At 43.9% G+C, this 20,896-nt stretch overlaps 1 protein-coding gene and 1 long non-coding RNA gene across 3 annotated transcripts in view; one reads left to right on the forward strand and one right to left on the reverse strand.

Annotated features, from left to right (window-relative positions):
• The window catches only part of LOC139703351 (uncharacterized), a 140,476-nt gene that overhangs the window by 97,969 nt on the left and 21,611 nt on the right, over positions 1-20,896 (forward strand). The window lies entirely within an intron of this gene.
• Was (WASP actin nucleation promoting factor) lies at positions 436-7,095 on the reverse strand. Its single transcript, XM_027952248.2, has 12 exons — positions 6,902-7,095; positions 6,421-6,561; positions 5,578-5,664; positions 5,376-5,478; positions 5,223-5,270; positions 5,077-5,130; positions 4,429-4,603; positions 3,586-3,628; positions 3,226-3,379; positions 2,606-3,015; positions 2,242-2,356; positions 436-718 (listed from the first exon to the last, which is right to left on the reverse strand). Exons 1-12 carry the CDS (start codon positions 7,031-7,033, stop codon positions 663-665), a joined length of 1,518 nt encoding a protein of 505 aa, XP_027808049.1. The 5' UTR covers positions 7,034-7,095; the 3' UTR covers positions 436-662.

The raw sequence follows: 20,896 nt of genomic DNA on the forward strand, positions 1-20,896 counted from the left end.
GCCCTAAGTAACTCAGTGAGATCCTGTCTCTAAATAAAATACAAAAAAAAAAAAAAAATAGTACCTGGCAGTAAATATTTGTGGAAAGACAGAAGGGTAGAAGGAAACAATAAAATATAGGCTAAAACCAGGAGTTTGGGCTTAGTCCAGGTATCCCAGCTGCTCTGGAGCTGGGACAAGACGATCACTTGAGCCCATTTTTTGAGACCAGCTTTGGCAACATAGCAAGACTCCCTCTCAAAAAAGAAAAGAAAATTTAAAAAGAAAAGTAAAGTAAAAAGAAATACAGGCTAAATGACTGAGGGCATAACAGAATGAATGAATTAATATGAATATATACATGTTAGGCTAAATAAATAAAATGGGATAAATGAAGAAAATGGACATGGTGAGGAGGACCCCAATTTTCACATTTGGAATGTAAACAAACTGAGGTTTAGCAAGACAAAGAGACATTTATTTTATTTTTGTTTTAAAATCCTTGGGTGAAGAAAACTGAGAAATTATATATAAAAAGGGCCCAGGTGTCTCTAGGGCAAGTGTGGGGCCCAGTCAAGGATGACAGCATTGGAGACAGGAAGCTGACTATGGAGGGACCTGGGGGTGAGCACAGAGCAGGTAGAGTGGGAGAGCCACTGGGTTGCAGAAGTTCTGAGGGCAATTCAGTCATCCCATTCGTCATCTTCAAATTCATCCCCGGCTTGGTCCTCTCCTTCATCTGGACAGAGAGAAAGACGTGAAGTAGGACTCCAAAAGGATAGGAGGATTCAAAAGCCCTGGCAGGGTTAGGGGGTTCCTAGGGCCTAGGAGGTGAGGACATCTCTGAGGAACTGAAATCTCCTGCTAGAGGGAGAGTTGGGGCAAGATAGGGATTACAGCTGGGGTCTGGGTTCTAGTTAGAGTTGAAGTCAATATAGTATTGTAAAAAATGTGGTTAGTCAGAATATTATTGTCACACAAAGGGTTAATGGCAATCCCTCTGTCACTAGGAATTGAGCCCAGAGCCTCTATATAGCTGCATACTAAGCAAGTGCTCCACCTCTGAGCTTCATCCCCAGCCTTCCCTGTAACTTAAGGGGACAAACTTAAACATTATTAGCAAAGATGGGATTTATTATTAAATTTATTATTGTTTCATGGCACAAGGTTACTGCTAATATTGTTGACCCATAATGGGGTTCATGATAATATCATTGTGAAAAATGAGATTTGTTATACTAGTCACGTAATGGACTCACATTCATCTTGTGTGTGGGGGGGGTATGGTGGTGGGGATTGAACCCAGGGCCTTGTGCATGCAAGGCAATCACTCTACCAACTGAGCTATATCTCTAGCCCTCACATTCATTGTGTGGACACTTTCTGGGATTAATGTTAATATTATTGTCAAAGTCAGAGTTCATTATATTATTGCCACATAATAGGTAGAGATTGATATTACCTTCATATGATGGGTTAATGACAATACTGTTGACTCTGTTGGCTCATTAGGAAATTTAGGTTAATATTATAAAAACTGGGCTAGTTAAATATTATTATCACATAGTGAGTTAATGTAAATCTATTGATATATGAAGTTAACATCAGTATTATTTTCTTTTCTTTTTTTTTTTTTTTTTTTTGGTAGTGCTGGGGATTGAACCCAGGGCCTTATGCATGTGAGGCAAGCACTTTACCAACTAAGCTATATCCCCAGACCCATCAGTATTATTTTCAAAGACAAGGTTCTTAGGCTGGGGATATAGCTCAGTGGTAGAGTGCTTCCCTAGCATCCATGAGTCCCTGGGTTTGATTCCAGAGTTGAAAAAAATATGGGGTTCTTTATATCATTATCATTACACAGTGGGATAATGTTAATAGTACTGGATATATGGGGTTAATGCTAATATTGTGGATATACCCTGGCATTAATGCTATTATTTCTGTCAAATATAGACTTAATTATATTATTGTCACATAATGACTTAATGTTAACATTGTCAAAAAGGAGATCCATGTGAATACTGTAATTAATAGGACAAGTAATAATATATATATATATATATATATATATTTTTTTTTTTTTTTTTTTTTCTTTATAGTGCTGGGAATGGGACCCAGGGACTCATGCATGCTAGGCAAGCACTCTACCACTGAACTATTCCCCCAACCCCTAGTGTCACTATTGATAGTGGCTTCTGGAATTTTCAGCCAATGCTAGCCCTGGGAACCAGGTTCATGGGCCTGGCAGGATAGACTCACCTGAAGAGTGAATAGCTCTGCTTCTCTTCTGCATCACATGCATCAAGGCACCCACGAGCCCCTCTGAGCTCTGAGGTGGTGGCTGCAGTGCTGAGCTCTCTATGGCCCCAGGGGTCTGCAGCAAGCAAAGTTGGCATAGAGAGCTTAGACCTGTGAGATGAGCATTTTCCCTGGCCCTCTCTTCATTATTTCTTCTCCCACACATTCCAGTCCCCTTCAAGGACCCTTCCAACCTTCCAACCCTACTACACAAACCCAAAAGCTTGGCACTACAGTCAGTCTCAGCCTTGGTCCCCTAACATCCTAACTTGCACAGAACACCTGGAGTTCCAGACCCCCAATTCTCCATCTTGCCAGTCCTCACCTTGTTCAGCTGAATTCCTTGCCGGATTTGATCCAAAAGTGCCCCTCGACCCCCACCAGGGGACAGCCCCCCACCAGGCACCAGAGTAGGAGGAGTTGGGGGAGTGACTGACCCAACCCCAGAGCTGGGTGGTGGTGGTGGTGGTGGTGGTGGTGGAGGTGGCACAGGAGGCCCCCCAATTCCAGGGGGAGGAGGGGGTGGTGGTCCAGAACGTCCAGTGGCTGGAGGAGGTGGTGGCGGAGGGCCCCCTCGGCCTGGGGGTAGGGGTCCTCGGGGGGTTGGTGGGGGTGGGGCACTCCCCAAAGGTACAGGGGGCAGTGGACCAGATCGACCCTTGTTACCCCCCACCATAGGGTGCCGCTGGGGCTGATTCCCTCCACGGCATGGCGGCGGGGGTGGTAGAAGCGGTTCTGTGGGCAGAAAATAACGCATAACTGTGATTATTATCATTTTCTTCTGAACTTCAGTTTTGCTCATCTGTAAAATGGGTACCTGAAGAAATCAACTCCCCATTCATGCAGCATAGAGATTTCCATCATAATGGAGTAACTTCAGTGTATTTCAGAGGTATCAACTGTCAAGGCTGGAGAAGAAGGGATGTATAGATAAACAGGGCTCACCCTGACGTCTCATCTCCTGCCGCACAGCCTCCAGCCCACCCTGGTCCTCAATGAAGTCATAAATAAGTTTGGAGGTCTCTGCATCAGTGAGCTGGGCCTCGCTGATTCCTGCCTTGGAGAACAGGCTCCGTAGATCTGGATCTAGGTTGTTCACCTGCCCAGATGGAAAAAGGCCGGAGCCGGGTGGATGAAGAAGGTGAGGAGGAATAGAGCACAGATTAGCATTGAGTCCATCCCAGGGAGGGATCCAAGAGGGATGTGGAGAGGGCAGGGCAGGCTCTAGGGGTGGGGTCTGAGCAGTGGTCCCTGGAAGGGTAGGTGGAAATTGAGTGTGGAGCAGCGGACTTTGGAATTACTCACGTCGAATCCATTCTGGGGGTCCCAGCCCACATGGCTGACATGTCTAGAGGAGGTGAGAAGACTCCAGTGAAGCCTTGCTGCCCTACCTTCCTAGTTGTGAAGCCCTCTTACCCTCTCCTTCCCAGAGGGACGTGGAGGGGACAGAATGAGTAAATGAGTCTAAATGAGTATGAGTAGGAGTTAGGGAATTAAAGTGTACATAGTTTGTGGTGCCAGTTTGTCCATCTATCCCTCTTTCTACCATCCATCTACCCATTTACATATCCACCTATTCATTCACATTCATCAGGCTACTGACCTGTTCATATATCTGTCCCCCCATCCATCTGCTCAAATGTTTGTTTACCCATTTGTCCACCAACCTGTTTTCACATACACTGTCCACCTAAACATGTGCCTATATTTCCTCCCATATAGTCATTTTTCTACCCATTCAACCATTTACTTCTATTCACTTATCCATTGAACTGTCCATTTGTCTATATATCTGTCTGCCTACTGATCTGCATCCACCTTGTCTGTGAACCAGTCAGCCTACATATCAATCTGTCTATATACTCATGTATCCATCCATCCATCTACCCATTTCACATCAACCCTTCTATGTATCCATCTAATCATCCCTCTCTCCCTCCCTCCCTCTCTGCTTTCCTCCCTCCCCCTTCCTTCCTTCCTTCCTTCCTTCCTTCCTTCCTTCCTTCCTTCCTTCCTTTCTTTCTTTCTTTCTTTCTTTCATCTGTCCATTCACATATCCAGCCCATCCTACCATCCTCTCAGCTGTCCATCTATTTATATGCTCTCCACACCCAGGGATCTGTGGGCCCCTGTGACAGAGGATCTCACTTGAATCCACTGGGTGCACCAATATCAGCCTTGCTTATCTTCTTCTTCCCTGAGCGTTTCTTATCAGCTGGGCCAGGGCCAGGTGCTGGGAGTCCACGATAGCGTGAATTTGTGATATCAGGGTTCTGGATGTCCACTGTTACCAGCCCCAGAGACAGTGGGCCAGCTGGTGGACCTGTGTGGAAAAATAGGGTAAATGGACCATTGACCAACTTACCTACCAGCCAAAGCATAGGGACAAGAAATGGGAAGACTGTTCAGCCCCACTTGGCAGTTCTGCACATGTCTTGGGGTCAGTAGCCTTCCAGGCCCCCACAATGTATGTTAGATGATCATAAAAGGAGAGGGTGATAGATCTAAGTAGGGTCTATGGAGAAGTGGCTGGATCAAGAAAACCATTCATACATTCAGAGATTCAACCCAACTAATATATCCATACATTTATTTATATTGCAACCTCCCATCTTCCCCTACTTAGCCATCTGTCTGCCACCAATCCATACAACCATTCATCTGCTTATCCATCCATATATCCATCCATCCACTCACCTCTTTATACATTTATGTACCCAGCCAACTCTCCTCCATCTATGTACTCCCTACTCACCCATCCATCCAGAGACACAGAAAAGAATCATCATCACTTACCACCTTGGTCTCCACCAGGATGTGGGGGCAGGGGTGGGAGACCTCCTCTTCTCTCTGGAAAGATTGAATGAGTTGAGAACTGTCACAACCTTGCCACAGGTTCCTGGGATAGCCCTTATTACCCCTACTTGCACTAAAGGACTCACCTTCATTAGCTGGTGCTGGTGGTGTGGGTAGCTGGCGTCTGTCTGCAGCTAGACAGGTGGATTGGAAGTCAGAATCATGAGAAAGGTGTTTCTAGATCCCCACCTGTGCAATCACCTCTTCCCAATTTCTGTCCTACCCTAAGACCTCCTCACCTCCACTTTGCCTCTGACTCCTTTTTTGTATCTTCTCCTGCACCAGGGCCCGGAAGGCCAGGGCCTCACCCTCGTCTGCAAAGTTCAGCCCCACTTGGCAGTCCTGCACATGTCTTGGGGTCAGTAGCCTTTCAGGCCCCCACACCTTTCCCATCTTCTCCCCACACCCCAAATGATGCCCAAGGATCAATTGGCCACTTACATCTCCAGCAAATGTGTGAAAGAAGGGGGTGGGAGTGAAGTAGACCAGCTGCGAGTACAGTTCCTGTTCCCAGAGCAGCCGGCCAGCCTGGAGAGGAGCAGGGTGGGAGTCAGGCTAGTACTGAGGCAATTCTGGGTGTCAGGCCTTGGTTATCTAGCCAGAGAATATGGTGTCCTGATTTGGGGCCTTGGTCTCTGACTTGGAAATTTTTAGCTCAGGATCAGAGAGTTGGAGTTCTAGGTATCAGATATGAAGGGTTGGAATTCAGAGACTCAGACACTGCTGAGAATCAAACACTGCTGTGAGAAATTTAGATTGGGGGTTCAGGGCCCTAGATGTGAGATTGAGGGCTTGAGTTAAGAATTTAGAACTCTAGGCCTAGGAAAATTCAGAATATTGAATTCAGAACAAGTTTCAGGTAAAAATACAGTGCTCATTTTGGGGGGGAATTTGTGGAACAGATTAGGCTTAGGGAGTGTATGATATATTTGGGCTTAGAGATTTTGATATGAAGACCTTGGGGTCAATAATCCCAGATTTAGAAAGGCAAAACTGAGTGGCACATGCCTGTAATCCCAGCAATTTGGGAGACTGAGGCAGGAGGATCACAAGCTGAAGGCCAGCCTGGGCAACTTAGCAAGACTCTGTCTCAAAATAAAATAAAAATGGGTGGGAATGTAGCTCAGTAGCAAAGCATCCCTGGAAAACTGAGTTTAGTATCTGTATATTCTTTGGTTCTGGGACTCAGGGGTTCATTATCTGTCAGAGGGCTCAGGCTATGGACACAAATCTGATTTTGAGGATTAATAACTGGCTTGTATGTCCAGTGGGGCACAGGGTCACCTGAAGGCCATAAAGGCGAATGAAGTAGGACTTCTGGGGGTTATCCTTCACGAAGCACACAGCCCCACAGTGTTCCATGGTCCAGTGCTCAGCTCCAGGGGGCAGCGCCAGGTACAGCTGAACAACTGCGGTGGCCAGTGTCTGGGAGGGGAGAGTAGGGGTCAGTGGAGTCTGTTCAGGGGTAGTCAAAGGGTTGTGGAGCCAAGCCTGGTCCTTTCTTGCCCATGGCTGTCATGGGCCCAGAGGAAGAGCTATAGCCAGAGGGAAGGTAAGTAGACATACATTGTTATCTTCCTGGGATGGATGAGTGGATCCTAGGAGATGAGATGGAGGAAAAGGAAAGGAGAAGAGGCAGTATGGGAAGAAAAAGGAGCATCAAGAAAGGATGTGGAAGAGAAGGACTTAGGAGGGAGAGGAAGAGGAGCTAGAGAGGAAGAGGAGGGAAGGGAGGGACGAAGGGAGGGCCAGGAATTCAACTCACCCAGCATTTTCGGCCAAGCATCTCGAAGAGTCGCTGGTTCTCATGATCTTGGAGGAGAGTGGAAGGAATGTTCTGCTGAGCTGTTGGTCCTCCTCGGCCCCCAGACCTACTTCCCATAGGACCCCCACTCATGGTGACTTTCGCCCTTGTCCTCTCCGGTTGTTAGACTCTGGGTGTAGAGTAAGAAGAGGAACTTCCGCAGTGAGCAAGGGAACAGGAAGTGCAAAAAAACCACAAGGGAAACAAGTCCTCCAGGGGCCCCTCAATGGGCCTGGTCTCCTCCTCCTTGGACAGACTTGGGCCCTCCTCCATTTGACTGACTAGACCCATCTTTTTGACCAGTTCAGGTCCTCCTCCTTCTTTCTTACTCTCTTAAGGCCCAACTCCCTCTGGCTGGCTCACACCTACCTCCCTTTGGTTCGCAGCAAGAGCTGAACCATATGAGCACCTGTGCAGGGCTGGCTTTGTGGGGCGTAGTCACACAGCAGGGTGACCTCCTTCCTCTCCAGACCTCCCAGTTAGCTTGGGGTTGAGTCTCAAGGCCCCTAGTCATGAAGGGTTACTTCATTACAATTTTTTCCTTTTAATTATATAGTGAGCCCCTGTATTCCCATCCCTATCCCAAACCCCCATCTCTACCCTGGACATCACTAATAATGTATAAGCAAGCCCCTGACTCACTTTCCCATCACTTACCCCTGCCTCCTGTAGCTCCCAGATTACTGTCTGTGTGTGTATCATAACCCTTCTAAAAGGAAGGAGGGACTGGGAGTGTAGCTCAGTTGTAGAGTGCTTTCTGGGCATGCGTGAGATCCTAAATTCAATCCCATCACTGCACACACAAAAAGGAACTTTGTATCACATACAAATGCTGAAGCAACATCTTGTTTAGTTTTTGAACTTTGTTTTCCAGTGCTTGGCATTGAACCCAAGGCCTCACACATGCTGGGTAAGCACTCTGCCACTGAGCTACATCCCTGGCCCTTCAAAAATAGTTTTTCCCCCATTACTGGGGAATGAACCCAGGGGTGCTTTAGCACTTAAGTAGGTTCCAGTACCCGCCCCCTTTTTGAGACAGGATCTCACTAAGTTGCCCAGCTGGCCCCCAATTTGCAATTCTCCTGACTCAGCCTCCTGAATAGCTGGAATCACAGGTGTGTACCACCATACTCACTGAGTTTTTGAACTTTTTGAATATAATCTTTGGAGAATTTTTTTCCCCATTTGATATTGTGCTTTGTGTTTTGTTTTGTTTACTTTTTAAAATTTTGGTGCTAAGGGTTGAACCTAGGGCCTTGCACATACTAAGCATATGCTCTATCTTTGAGCTACACCCCTGACTCTTCTAATTTTGTCATAACACTCATGTAGCACTTAATGTATGTACCAGGAACTGTTCTGATCCCTTTATATGAGAAATACTTTAAATCATTGAAATCCTCATAACAGCCTGTGGGATACACACTATTATGTCCATTTTACAGATGAAGAAACTGAGATTCAGAGTAGTTAAATGGTTTTCTCAATAGCACCCATCTAGCAAGTAGAGAGCCCAGACTACAAGCAGGGCAGTTGGGGTGTGTGGTGTACTTTTATACTTTTGCTCATGCCTTCTCTTCTGTGTATATTACAATTCATATTTACTTGTAAAGGTAGCTGTTCTTTGTCATTGCTATATAGTATTTTATGGTGTAAATGTGCAATCTGTTTATCCACAGACTCCTGTTAACAGATTTTGAAGCTGGGTGTGGTGGCACACACCTTTATTTCCAGTGACTCAGGAGGCTGAGGCAGAAGAATTGCAAGAGGCAGAAGGATTGCAAGTTTCAGAAGGATTGCCAGCCTCAGAAACTTAGTGAGAGCCTATCTAAAAAAAAAAATCTGGGGATGTAATTCTGGGGCAATTTTGAGATGTTTCTGGTTCTTACTGGTGGGAGTAATGCTGCATGGTCCACATTGACATGCAAACTCACACAAGGGTAATCAGTGGTTTCAGAGTTTGCACATCCCTAAATTTTCCAGATAATGTTAGATGGTTTCCTCAAGTGAATGCCAGTTCAGTCCCCTGCCTCCCTGGATGACAGTTTCCCCATCCATGAAGTAGACCATTTGGAGATATGAAATTCTTAGGCACAGGGACAGCACTTTGGGGAGCTGAGCAGGTCTAGGATATGACTGACACTCTCCCAAGCAACTGAAAGTGAAACAGCATATCTCTTGAATGGCCCACAGGCCTGCCTGGAAACCTCTTGGCTCCACACACCCACAGATTCAGAGGTTTTCTCCTGAACCTAGGCTCAAAGGTCCTTCTAGTGTGGCAAATCCAACCTCCCTCCCACCTCTTCCCTTCCCAGCTCAGCTTATGGTGCCCACACCTCACCAGGTCATCTCACACCTCCAGACCTGGAGCACCTTCCAATCTGTTAATGGGAGCAAGCCCCTACTTGGGCATTAAAAATCCATATGGCCAGGCACTGTAACGCACACCTGTAATCCCAGTGACTCAGAAGGCTGAGGTAGCCTTAGCAAAAGTGAGGCACTAAGCAACTCAGTGAGACCCTGTCTCTAAATCAAATACAAAATAGGGCTGGGGATATGGCTCAGTGGGCAAGTGCCCCTGAGTTCAATCCCTGGTACACCAAAAAAAAAAAAAATGTAATTTTAAAAGTCATTGCATTCATTCCTCCACCCCCACCCCCAGTACTGGGAATAGAATCCAGGGGTGCTCTGCCACTGAGCTACATCCTCAGTTATTTTTTTTACTTTTATTTTGAGGAAAGGTCTAGCTGAATTGCAGAAGCTGGCCTTGAACTTGGATTTCTCCTGCCTTGGCCTTACCAAATCACTGGGATTATAGGCACGAGCCACCACAGCTGGCACAAAACCCATACTGGTTTTTGAAGATTGTTCTTGGTTCTCAAGAAAGATTCTCTGACATTCACATACGTGACCACTTTGGCACAGAAGCCTTACAGCATGGGGACAAAGCTTTGTGTCATCTTCCCTAGTGCATCAGCATACACTTGTCTATGTTAAACTGGGAGTCATAATGTGGCCTTGGTACCCCGAAATAAACCATCAGGTAAGAGTATGTTGCGATATCAAGATGGTGTCACTCAAAAGAACCAATATAGCTGTTTTTAGTTTGTGGATCATCCTGTTGAGAATCCTGCATGTTTTAGTTCATTTCCTCAATGTCAGAGTCGGCCTTTGAAAAGCTCTTAAGTGCTTTGTGTGACATGTCCACCGCCTCTGTAAATTTTTCTTTTTCAGTACAGCAACAGGAGGCTCTGTTGACTTTTACAATGACCTTTAGGGAGGGGAGTTTGGAAGTTATAAAATGTTATAGGTTATTGCGCACATCCTACTGGAAGTAATTGTTTTTGAAAAGTATCTTATAAAGCTGGATACAAATTAGCTTGTGGGCCGGAAGGTCATTCCCTACCCAAAGACTGAAGTGAAGATATTCTTTACTGCCTTGTAAAAAAAATTATAGTTCTGCTCTTCATATTTGTCTTTAGCCTGCCATGAACTGATTTTTATCAAAAGTATGAGGTAGAAATTCAATATAATATTTTTTTTTCTTTATGGATGGGTGGTAGTCCCAGTGCCATTTACTGAAAGGTTTATTTCCCCCACCAATCTGTAACACTGACTCTTTTGTAATTCCAGTTTCTGTGTAACTGTGGTCTGTTGATGTTTCTTTTTTTATCTGATTCATTGGTCAATTTGTCTAACCTTGTAGCAGTACTGTACAGTCCTAATTACTGCAACTTTGGAAAAATGTCTTAATAAAAATCAGGATGCCTCCACACTTTATCATGACATTGAATAACCCCACCGCCAACATCATTACCAAATTTTTCTGCCTTGGCTATTTTAGTCATTTGCTCATCCAATGAGCTTCTAGAATTAGATTGACAAGTTCAGAATCAAATATAACATTTTGGAACTTTAAAAAAAAGTATCTGGAACAAGTGGATACTCAAATGGAAGGAATTGAAGGAATGAATGAGGGATTAATAATAATGTCTGATTTGGTGTTTCTTCAGATTTTTCTAAGTATCTTACATGTATGAACTAATTTAACATTCACAGATGACTGTCATTACTATTTTCCTGATGGGGATCCTGAGGCCCAGAGAAGCATAGATAATTTGCTCAAGTCACACAGCTTGTGAGTGGTGGAGCTGAGACCAGTTATGTGAAAAATCTTTCCTAAACTGTTAGGTGTCACACAGGGACCAGGATAAAATTATTATGCTCCTTCTGTGTCTCCATCTTACTTCTTTCTCTGCCCTCAGATTTATCCCACTTAACTCTACTTCAGGGGATGCTAACCTCTGCTATATTTCCTGGTTGCTTTTTAAATTAACATTTAAAAGTTGTATATTTCTTTTCTTATTTTTAAATAGCAGATAGGTATAACCTGCATCAATAATTTAGAGCTGGTTTATGTGACTTTTCTGGGTCCCCATCAGCTCTTCTTTTCCACACTAGATGTCAGTACACATTGAGGTGATGCCTTCAAAGGCACTTTGCTCTCCTGGGCCTTCAGATAGACTTAAAAACAATAGAAACCTTAATGCAGCTTCTCTGGTCTAATGCAAGTCAGTCCACCCAGCTGGAAGCAGAAGTTCTAATTTAATTCTTAGTATAGTGAATGCCAGGAACCCTCAAGAACAAGGATACACCCAATAACTTACATGCGCCTTGTGCTCCCCTATCACCTACCCTTCCCCATCCTCCAGGGGTCACTAGATGGAGAATAAAATAAGCTTTTTCTTATTTTTTAATTTTTAGTTTTAGTTTTAGATGGAAACAATACCTTTATTTTGTTTGTTTGTTTATTTATTTATTTATTGGGGTACTGGGAATTGAACTCAGGGGCACTCGACCACTGAGTAACATCCCCAGCCCTATTTTGTATTTTATTTAGAGACAGGGTCTCACTGAGTTACTTAGTGAGGCTTAGTTACATTGTTGAGGCTGGCTTTGAACTCATGATCCTCCTGCCTCAGCCTCCCAAGACGCTGGGATTACAGGCATGTGCTACCATACCCGGCTATTTATCTATTTTTATGTGGCACTGAGGATTGAACCCAGGGCCTCATATATGCTAAGCAAGTGCTCTACCACTGAGCTACAGCCCAGCCCAAGCTTTTGCTTATTTTGCTTTATGTTGGAAGATAATTTCCACAAGATCCTCATCACCATGTGTCAATCCCAACTTGGGGGTGTCTTCCATACTCCAGTCCTCACCACATGATTGGTCTATGGAGGGACTAGGCATAGGGAGTAGCCATCTGTCCTTTAGGACCAAACTGAAGTTGAGATGGCAACATTTACATGCCCACACCATTCTTCTCCCCTTACCTTCCTCCTCCTCATGGCTCTCTGTACCCATGACTAAGGAGTGCATCTTGGGGACACATTTGACCTATGGAAGCATCATTTCCAACCCCCAGACCCAATGCTTCTTTTTAATAAGAAACATTTTGGGAGACCTCCTTTTACCACCCGAAGTGGTATTCATGTACTTTATAAATCTTGGTGGTATGAGGCTGCTGCCTGCATCAGGTTGTCCATTCAATGCAGAAATACACGTATCTGTCATGGAAACAATCAAAACATACCTACCAAGAATCCCCCAAATGCACCTCCAGAACTGAAAGGAGCAGACCTTTTTCTGTCTTTTCACTGCAGTATCCACATCACCTAGCACAGGTCCCTGAATGCAATTCATAGATAATTGTACAATCTAGGTATCTGTGCTGTGATTTATTACCCTCTTTCTATAATGCTTCCCAGTCCTCTCTCTACTCCCCCTGCCTGGGGATAGAGGGAAGAAAAACAGTGCCCAGGGGCCAGCCCCCTTCCTATAAGTATCTACACTGTTCCCAAAGGCTATGGACAAATGGTGTTTTAGGAAGTCTTAGTAATGATGGAGATGGGTGAGCACAGGAAAAGAGACATCTATAAAAATAAGAGTGGCTCAGTGGTTAGTACCAGGATCTGGAGCCCTCCAGCCTGGCCCTGCCCTGGCTCTGGCCTTTCTCAGCTGCACACCTTCTGGTAAGCTTTGAATGCCTCAGTTCTCTCATCCACAGAGTGAAAATATAATAGTTAAGTTTGTTATGATGACTGAATGAGATCATACATGTAAAGTGATTAGGACAGAGTTTGACGTATGTTATAATTATGCAGCATATTTTTTTTTATGAAACAGCTCAGTAACAGACAAATGAAGTATCTTTCCTTCAGCCTAGCATTACCCTCAAACCCCTCCCCACACTTCTCGCTCATTTTCAGATCCCATCACCATTGGTGGATGGCCAGAGACCAGAATACATAACCACATTCACACTACCCCTTCTTTACTTTCCCCTCCTGCAAAGCCCATGTCAGAGGTTCATTCTGTCAGGCCCAGCCAGACTCCTCTAGGAGTGTGACATGCCCTCCCTGTCAACCTAAGGTTCCAAACATCACGTTTCACAACCTACAACCCCACCTGAACAGCCAAACACTAGCACGGACACGACAATAAAGTTCATTTTCTTGTCCCTACATTGCTCATATCCTCAGTCACCACCAACTCTTCCTGCCTCAGGAATATCCACACTCAGGTGTGAACCCACCACCTTCTAAACCCACGCGTGACACCAGGAGTGATAATTAAACTATGCCAGGTGTGGGGGAGGAAAGCTCAAATGGAACAATACACGCAGCATCGAACCGTGTAGAGAAGAGACCATTTTGCACGTACCATTTTGTGTTTGGGGGAGGAGTGCGGAATACAGAGAAGAAGTTCTCTGTCCCCACACCGGACCGGCCTGTTAGTCCCGGGACCCGGTCCTGTCCTGTCTACTCCCACCCGCCGCAGGCGGATCTCACTCTTCAGTCAGCCCTCGACCTCTCTCACATCCTGCCATGTTAGCCTGGCTCACCCTGTATTTCTCAAATTTGAACCGGCTTGCAATGTACTTGAGCAGGCAATTGGCTCAGCGGGCTATCGGAGGCTCTGATTGGTTGATGACCGAATTATGGTCCCTATTATTCTCTGAAGCTGCACAGCTCAGGAAATTATGTAGTTCAGATGCTGCGTCAGTGCGGTGGGCTCCCGTTGTCACTGCTTCGGGGCATACGCGGTGGTGTCAGCCCTTTACTCAGGCTCCAAGGAATCTGGAATTTGGGGATTTAAGATGATGGGTTCGAATATCAACTCGTGAGTGTAAAGTTCACCTAGAAAAAAGGCAAAATGGAATGTTTAGTGTCAGAAGTTAGTGAGATCACACACCAGGGCATGGCTCGTCCTTTGTAACCTCTGTAACAAACCCAATAGCGTGTTCTTGTCAGCATTCAGCTCTTCTTAAATTGTTTTATGCTCTAGTTTCTAAAACCGAAGGGTTGCTTTTTGTATGGAAATTCTGGAATGGGATCGACACAATGGGTGTTTGGTGAGCATCCTGTGGTATGTAGATACAGTGCACTAAGATTATAGTACCTTTACTCTTTCTGACAAAACGAATACAAAATTTGCAGCTGTTAAAAAAGCCGGCTTGGGCTGCGATATAGTTCAGTTTGTAGAGTGCTCACATGCACAAGGCCCTGAGTTCAATCTCCAGCACGCACACACACACACACACACACACACACACAGCCAGCTTTACAAATAGTCAGCAATGTTTTCAGAGGAAATCAATTCACAGAGAGGTGGGGAAATCACGTAAAGTCACTTGTCAAACCCCATCAAACATAAACAGTGGAGAGGTTATGGGGAAAGAATTATTACGCGAACTAACGTTAAGCCCTTCCCCTAGATAGGACTGTTAAATATTTCAGAATTTGCCTGCTTCAGGAATAAGCATCTGACTCGTGTTCGAGTTCTGCACACCAATCTAGAGATGAACTACCAGCCAGATGGCATGGCACTCCTACTCCCTCAAGATTGAGGAATAAGCCAGGTGTGGTGTCACACACCTGCAATCCCAGAGACTCAGGAAGCTGAGGCAGGAGGATTTCAATTTCCAGGCCAGCTGCAGCAAATTAGTGAGGCAGGCAGGAAGGAATTAATTGACAAATGAACAGGGGGATTTGAAACAGAATTTAAGGATAACTTCACACTGAGAGTAAAGGTTGAAGGGCTGTCCCCGCTTCCTCTTCTTCCCCTCCTACTCTGCCCCCAGGGACACCAAGGAAACCTAAGATAGAGATCACTTTCTGCCCTGGCCTGTCTTCTAACTAAATTTACATATGTATATCACCTGGCTTTTGTTTCTATAAAGTATAACGGCTTCAGTAGGACCTGCAGAGAAGTAATCTAGCTGCTTCATGATCAAACTGGATAAAATTTATTTTTCTTCCTTTTACCTATTATGGTGGTAAGCAGCCAAATCTAGCCAGTTAGGATCCCCACAGGCTCCCCAGCTTGACTGCCAGTAACAATAAGATAGTACTGTGAAAAGAAAGCCAAAAACTGAAACCCGGAGAGCGAGAAATGAAAGAGGGAGACCAGGCAAAGATACACAAAGTTTATATGTCAGAGCTGATAAATAAAGGCCATCTCTCCATAGATGGAGAGTGGCAACACAGGTTTGAGTTCTGGGACTTTTATGGGGGAGGCTCAGGAGTCAGAGCCCGTGGGGTCCTATCTGGGCAGTAAAATGTTGGGTTGGTATGAGGCAGTGGTGAGCCTTTCTCAGAAAGGCCCTTGGGCAGGAAAGCAATTTTTTTTCCTTAAAATGGTGGCTGTGACTTAAGATGGCCATCCAGATGCTAAGCAAGGACCTTATAACTGGCATCATGAATCCCTTGGTAGGATGCACTAAAAAAAATGGCATCATTTCATTGACAAAAATGTATAACCTCCTGCAAATCACAAGAAAATATCAGAAAACCTAAATTAAGGACCCTTCTATGAAATAAACTCAGTATGTGTCAAAGGTGTGTCATGAGGAGGAGACAGAAAAGATTGAAGAATTGTCTCTGGAAGAAACTAAGGAGAAATAATAACTAATGCAATATGAAATCCTTAATAGGTACTAGAATAAAAATGGATATTAGCACAAAAAGCAATAATATTTAAATAAGGTTTGCTGTTTTGTTGGTACTGTACCTGTTAACTCCATCGCTCTGATTGTTTTACCACAGATACCCAAGGTGATATCATTAAGAGAAGATAGATGGTCCACAGCAAATCTCTGTACTATTTTTATAACTTCCTATAAGTGTAAAATTACCTCAAAATAAAAATTCAATAATGCCAGCAAAAAACACCTTCTTTAACAGTATCTTAAAGTGACCTATTCATTATTTGTTAATTTAAAAAGTATGCTTTTTTAAAAAGCCACCTTAAAGGGATAGGGATGTAGCTCAGTTGGTAGAGCACTTGTCTAGCATGCTTGAAATCCTGGGCTCAGTCCTCATTACTACCACATTTCTTTTTTAAAAGCCATCTTTGATGAAGTGAGTTTAGAAGAATAAAAACTTTCCTCAGTTCTCCACATGCAGAGCACCATCAGCCTATCCCTCCTCCAGACCCACAGTAGATATTTCTTTAGTGTGTTCTTGCATACTTGAATTGATTTTTTTTTTTTTTTGGTACTGGGGATTGAACCCAGGGACGCTTAACCACTGAGTCACGTTCCCAGCTCACACCTCCCTTTTAATTTTTTATTTTGAAATAGGGTCTTGCCAAGTTGCTTAGGGCTTCAGTAAGTTGCTGAGGCTGGCTTTGAGCTCACGATCCTCTTGCCTCATCCTCCTGAGCCACTGAGATTACAAGGTGTGCACCACCATGCCTAGCTTGAATTGGAACTTTGAGGATCGATTTTCCTCTTGGTCTTCTACCTGGTTTGCAAAACAAAATTATTTGATGTCTGATGGACTGGCATTTATAGTGACTATTTGTTTGATCAGCTGTCATCAGTAGCTGAACATTGAAAGTCTTCTTAGCCCACTCTTGGTCTGTTCAGTTTAGAAAGCCAAAATAAATTCAATTTTAAACTGGATCTTTGCCAAAAATGAGAGATCTGCGTAGCTTTGATATGGGGGTGGGGGATTGCCCTCATGACTTGTTGAGAAACTTTTATCAGACATCTGTTGAACTTCTGCTGCACACCAGATGCTTTATAAACATTGTCTCATTTAACCCCAAGACAAATCTAGAAGTACCTGATTTATGCTCATTTCATTCCTCAGTAATCTGAGATGGAGAGAATTTAGGTGACTTTATTGTTCAAGGTCACACAGCCTGCACAAACAAAGCTGAGCTATATCCTCAGAAATCTGGGCCTTGACCTCTCCTGTCCTCTTATCCCATTCATCTATCAAACTCTTCTTCATAGGAAGGGGATGTGGGGAGGGGAGAGGGGAGTGTAAGGGAGAGCAGTGGGAATGGATATGATCAAAGTATGTTATATGCATGTATGCATATACCACAATAAAACCCATTATTCTGTATAATTAAAATCTACTAATATAAATAAAATAGACAAATATTTTTTAAAATTCCTTTTTCATCCTTCAGATCTTAGCTGAGACTTCAATTACCCCAGGACTCCTTCCTGAATGCTCAAGTTCAGGTTCTGGGCTTCTGTTGTGTGCTCCCATATTTCCTTGGACTTAGCCCATCATGTTTGCTATAAGCCCACACATTACTTCTCTGTAATCCCTAAGTGAGCAAGGGACTTTCTGGCTATATTTTCACAGTTTGAGGCATGTAGTAGGTAGTCCAGAATTAGTTTTTGGAGCTGGGCATGGTAACACACACCTGCAATCCCAGTGGCTTGTGAGGCTGAGGTAGGAGGATTGAGAGTTCAAAGCCAACCTCAGCAAAAGTAAGGTGCTAAGCAACTCAGCAAGTCCCTGTCTCAAAATAAAAATAAAAAATAAAAATGGCTGGCAATGTGGCTCAGTAGTTAAGTATACCTGGGTTCATTTCCTTGTGCCAAAGAAAGGAGGAGGAGGAGGAGGAGGAGGAGGAGGAGAAGAAGAAGAATTGGCTGTTGGATGAGTGAATAAATAAATGTGTGAATGTGTCTGGGGGGGTGTGGCTCAGGGAGGTACAGTACTTGCCCAACATGTACAAGTCCCTGCATTCCACCCCCAGAACACCCACAAAAAATGTGTGAATGATGCACTCCAAAAGTTCCCACAAATCTCCATAGTCTCCTTTTGCCTCCTTTCATAGATCCAGGCCCATTATGAACCCTCTGGGGAGGGACACAGGATACTACAATGAATGAGTATGATCTTGTGTGTCCAGTGGTAAAGAGGCAATGCAGAGAACAACTGATGGCCATGTAATGTGCACTGGGCTGGAAGACAGGTGGGCAATGCTTTAGGAATCAGGAGAAGGCTGTGCGATAGTCTGAATGTATCCTCCCAAAAGTAAAATGCTAAAACACAATCCTCAATGTGATATAAGGAGGTGGAACTGTTGGGGTGTGAATACATCACCTCCCAAATGGGATTAATACTCTGATCAAAGAGAACCCAGAGAGCTACCTTGCTCCTTCAGCCATGTGAGAACACAAGGGGAAGGTGCCATCTATAAACCAATATGCAGCCCTCACTAGATAATAGTATTTGCCAGAATCTGCCAGCACCTGGACTTTCCCTCCTCTATATGTGAAAAACATATTTCTGTTGTGTATAAGCCACCCCATCTGGTATTCTTATGGCAGCCCTAACAGACAGGCAGGTTAGAGAGGATGCTGAGGGAGGAAAATCAATTGGAAAAGAGGCAAAAAATTTTTTTAAAAAAAGTGTTTATTTTGTTTTATTTATTTTTTATTTTTGTGTGTGTGTGTATGTATGCGGTACTAGGGATCAAACCCATGGCCTCACACATGCTAGGCAAGTGATCTACTGCTAGCAAACAAAGTTTGTTTAGTCTAAATTAGTTTCTCAATTCCAATGTGAGAACAATCACAATAATACATATTTTTAACTGAAGAGTCTGGCCTGACACCTTGGATGTCAATGTTGATGAATGGGCTACATATAAACACTTCCACCTGAAAGCGACTCAGCATTTACAAGTGGTTATTACTATGAAGGATTGATCAAATTCCAGTAATTCCAGAACACCTGGACACCATTTGTCACCTTCTCCTGCTCTTTCTCCCAGACTTGGTTTCTCCAGGGAGCCTCCCTCAATCACACATTCCCTTTTCTAGGGATTCCAGTCTCAATCTCCACTGAACCAGATTCTTCAGTGGAAGGAATAGGTATAAGCTCCCCAAGGAGATAGGGAGCAGCCAGAGGAATAGCGATTTATATTTCTTTATTTTTTTCCTTTCCTTTTCTTTTTTTTTTTTTTTTTTTTTTTTTTGGTACTGGGGATTGAACTCAGGGGCACTCAACCACTGAGCCCCATCCCAGCCCTATTTTGTATTTTATTTAGAGACAGGGTCTCACTGAGTTGCTTAATGCCTCACCATTGCTGAGGCTGGCTTTGAACTCTTGATCCTCCTGCCTCAGCCTCCTGAGCCGCTGGGATTATAGGCATGAGCCACTGCGCTCAGTGTGACATATATTTCTGTGCTCCCTCCACATTGCCTGGGGTCAGACCAGACCATAAAATGGCAAAGAGTATATAATATGTGTGTGATAATGTATTGCTTCCTTATGTTTGCAGTGATCTTTTTTTTTTTTTTTTTGCAGGGGGTAAGGGTGGGGATAAGCTCTGAAACAGCTGGCCTGAGCTCTTCACACCCAGTCAGGGAGGTACCCAATCACGTCTGCTTCTCACAGTGTGTGATAATGTATTGATTGCTTCCTTATAAATGTTTGCAGTGATCTATTTTTTTTTTTTTTGCAGGGGGTGGGGTACCAGGGATTGAACCCAGGGACACTCTACCTTAAGCTACACCTGCAGCTCTTTTTTTTAATTTTGGGGACAGAGTCTCCCTAAAATGTCAAGGCTGCCCTTGAACTTTCAATTCTGCCTCAGCCTCCTGTAATCCTTAGCTGGAATTATAGGCATATGCTACCATGTTCAGCTATTCCAGAACCTAAACGCAGAGGCTTATTGTTTAATAGTTTAGGATTTTACTCCTGCAGGTATCAGCAGTTTGCCTGTGCCCATGGCACATTTTAATTTTGGCCTGAGCCCAAATAGCTCTGCTCTTTGTCTCCATTCTTGGACACTGCTCTCTGGCAGCCTGACAGCCATATAGATGAGCCAGGAGACCAATGTTTAGAGGGTAGAATTGGAACATTTTTTTTGGGGGGGGCAATGCTGGGGAATGAACCCAGGGATTTTGAACTTGGTAGACAAGTGGTCTGACACTGAGCTACATCCCCAGCACCAGAACATTTTTTTGAAGGATGTGTTTTTTAAAAATTTTTAATTGGCACATATAATTGAACGTTTATGGAGTACAGTGTATACATTATCCAACTGTAATGATAGAATCAGGGTAATTAGCATTTCCATTTCCTTAAATATTTTATTGTTTCTTTGTATTGGGAGCTGTCAAACTCTACTCTTCTAGTTTTTTTTTTTAATAAAATATATAATCAGGGCTGAGTCTGTAGCTCAGTGGCAGAGTGCTTGCCTAGCATGTGTGAGATACTGGGTTTGATCCTCAGCACCACATAAAAAAATAAAACAGATAAAATAAAGACATTCTGTCCATCTACAGTTACAAAAAAATTTAAATGTATATATTTAAATATATATATATATATATATATATATATAATCAGTTATAAACTGTGATCACTTTACTGTGCTGCAAAACACTAAAACTTATTTCTCCTATCTGTTTTCTTTTGGGAGGGTTGTTTTGTTTTTTGGTACCAGGGATTGAACTCAGGGGCACTCAACCACTTAACTACATCCCAAGCCATATTTTGTATTTTATTTAGAGACAAGGTCTCACTGAGTTGCTTAGGGCCTCACTAACTTGCTTTGAATTTGTCTGGCTTTGAACTTGTGATCCTCCTGCCTCAGCCTCCTGAGCCACTGGGATTACAGCTGTGCAC

The sequence above is a fragment of the Marmota flaviventris genome, chromosome X, assembly GCF_047511675.1.
Source record: "Marmota flaviventris isolate mMarFla1 chromosome X, mMarFla1.hap1, whole genome shotgun sequence".
NCBI classification, from domain to species: domain Eukaryota; kingdom Metazoa; phylum Chordata; class Mammalia; order Rodentia; family Sciuridae; genus Marmota; species Marmota flaviventris.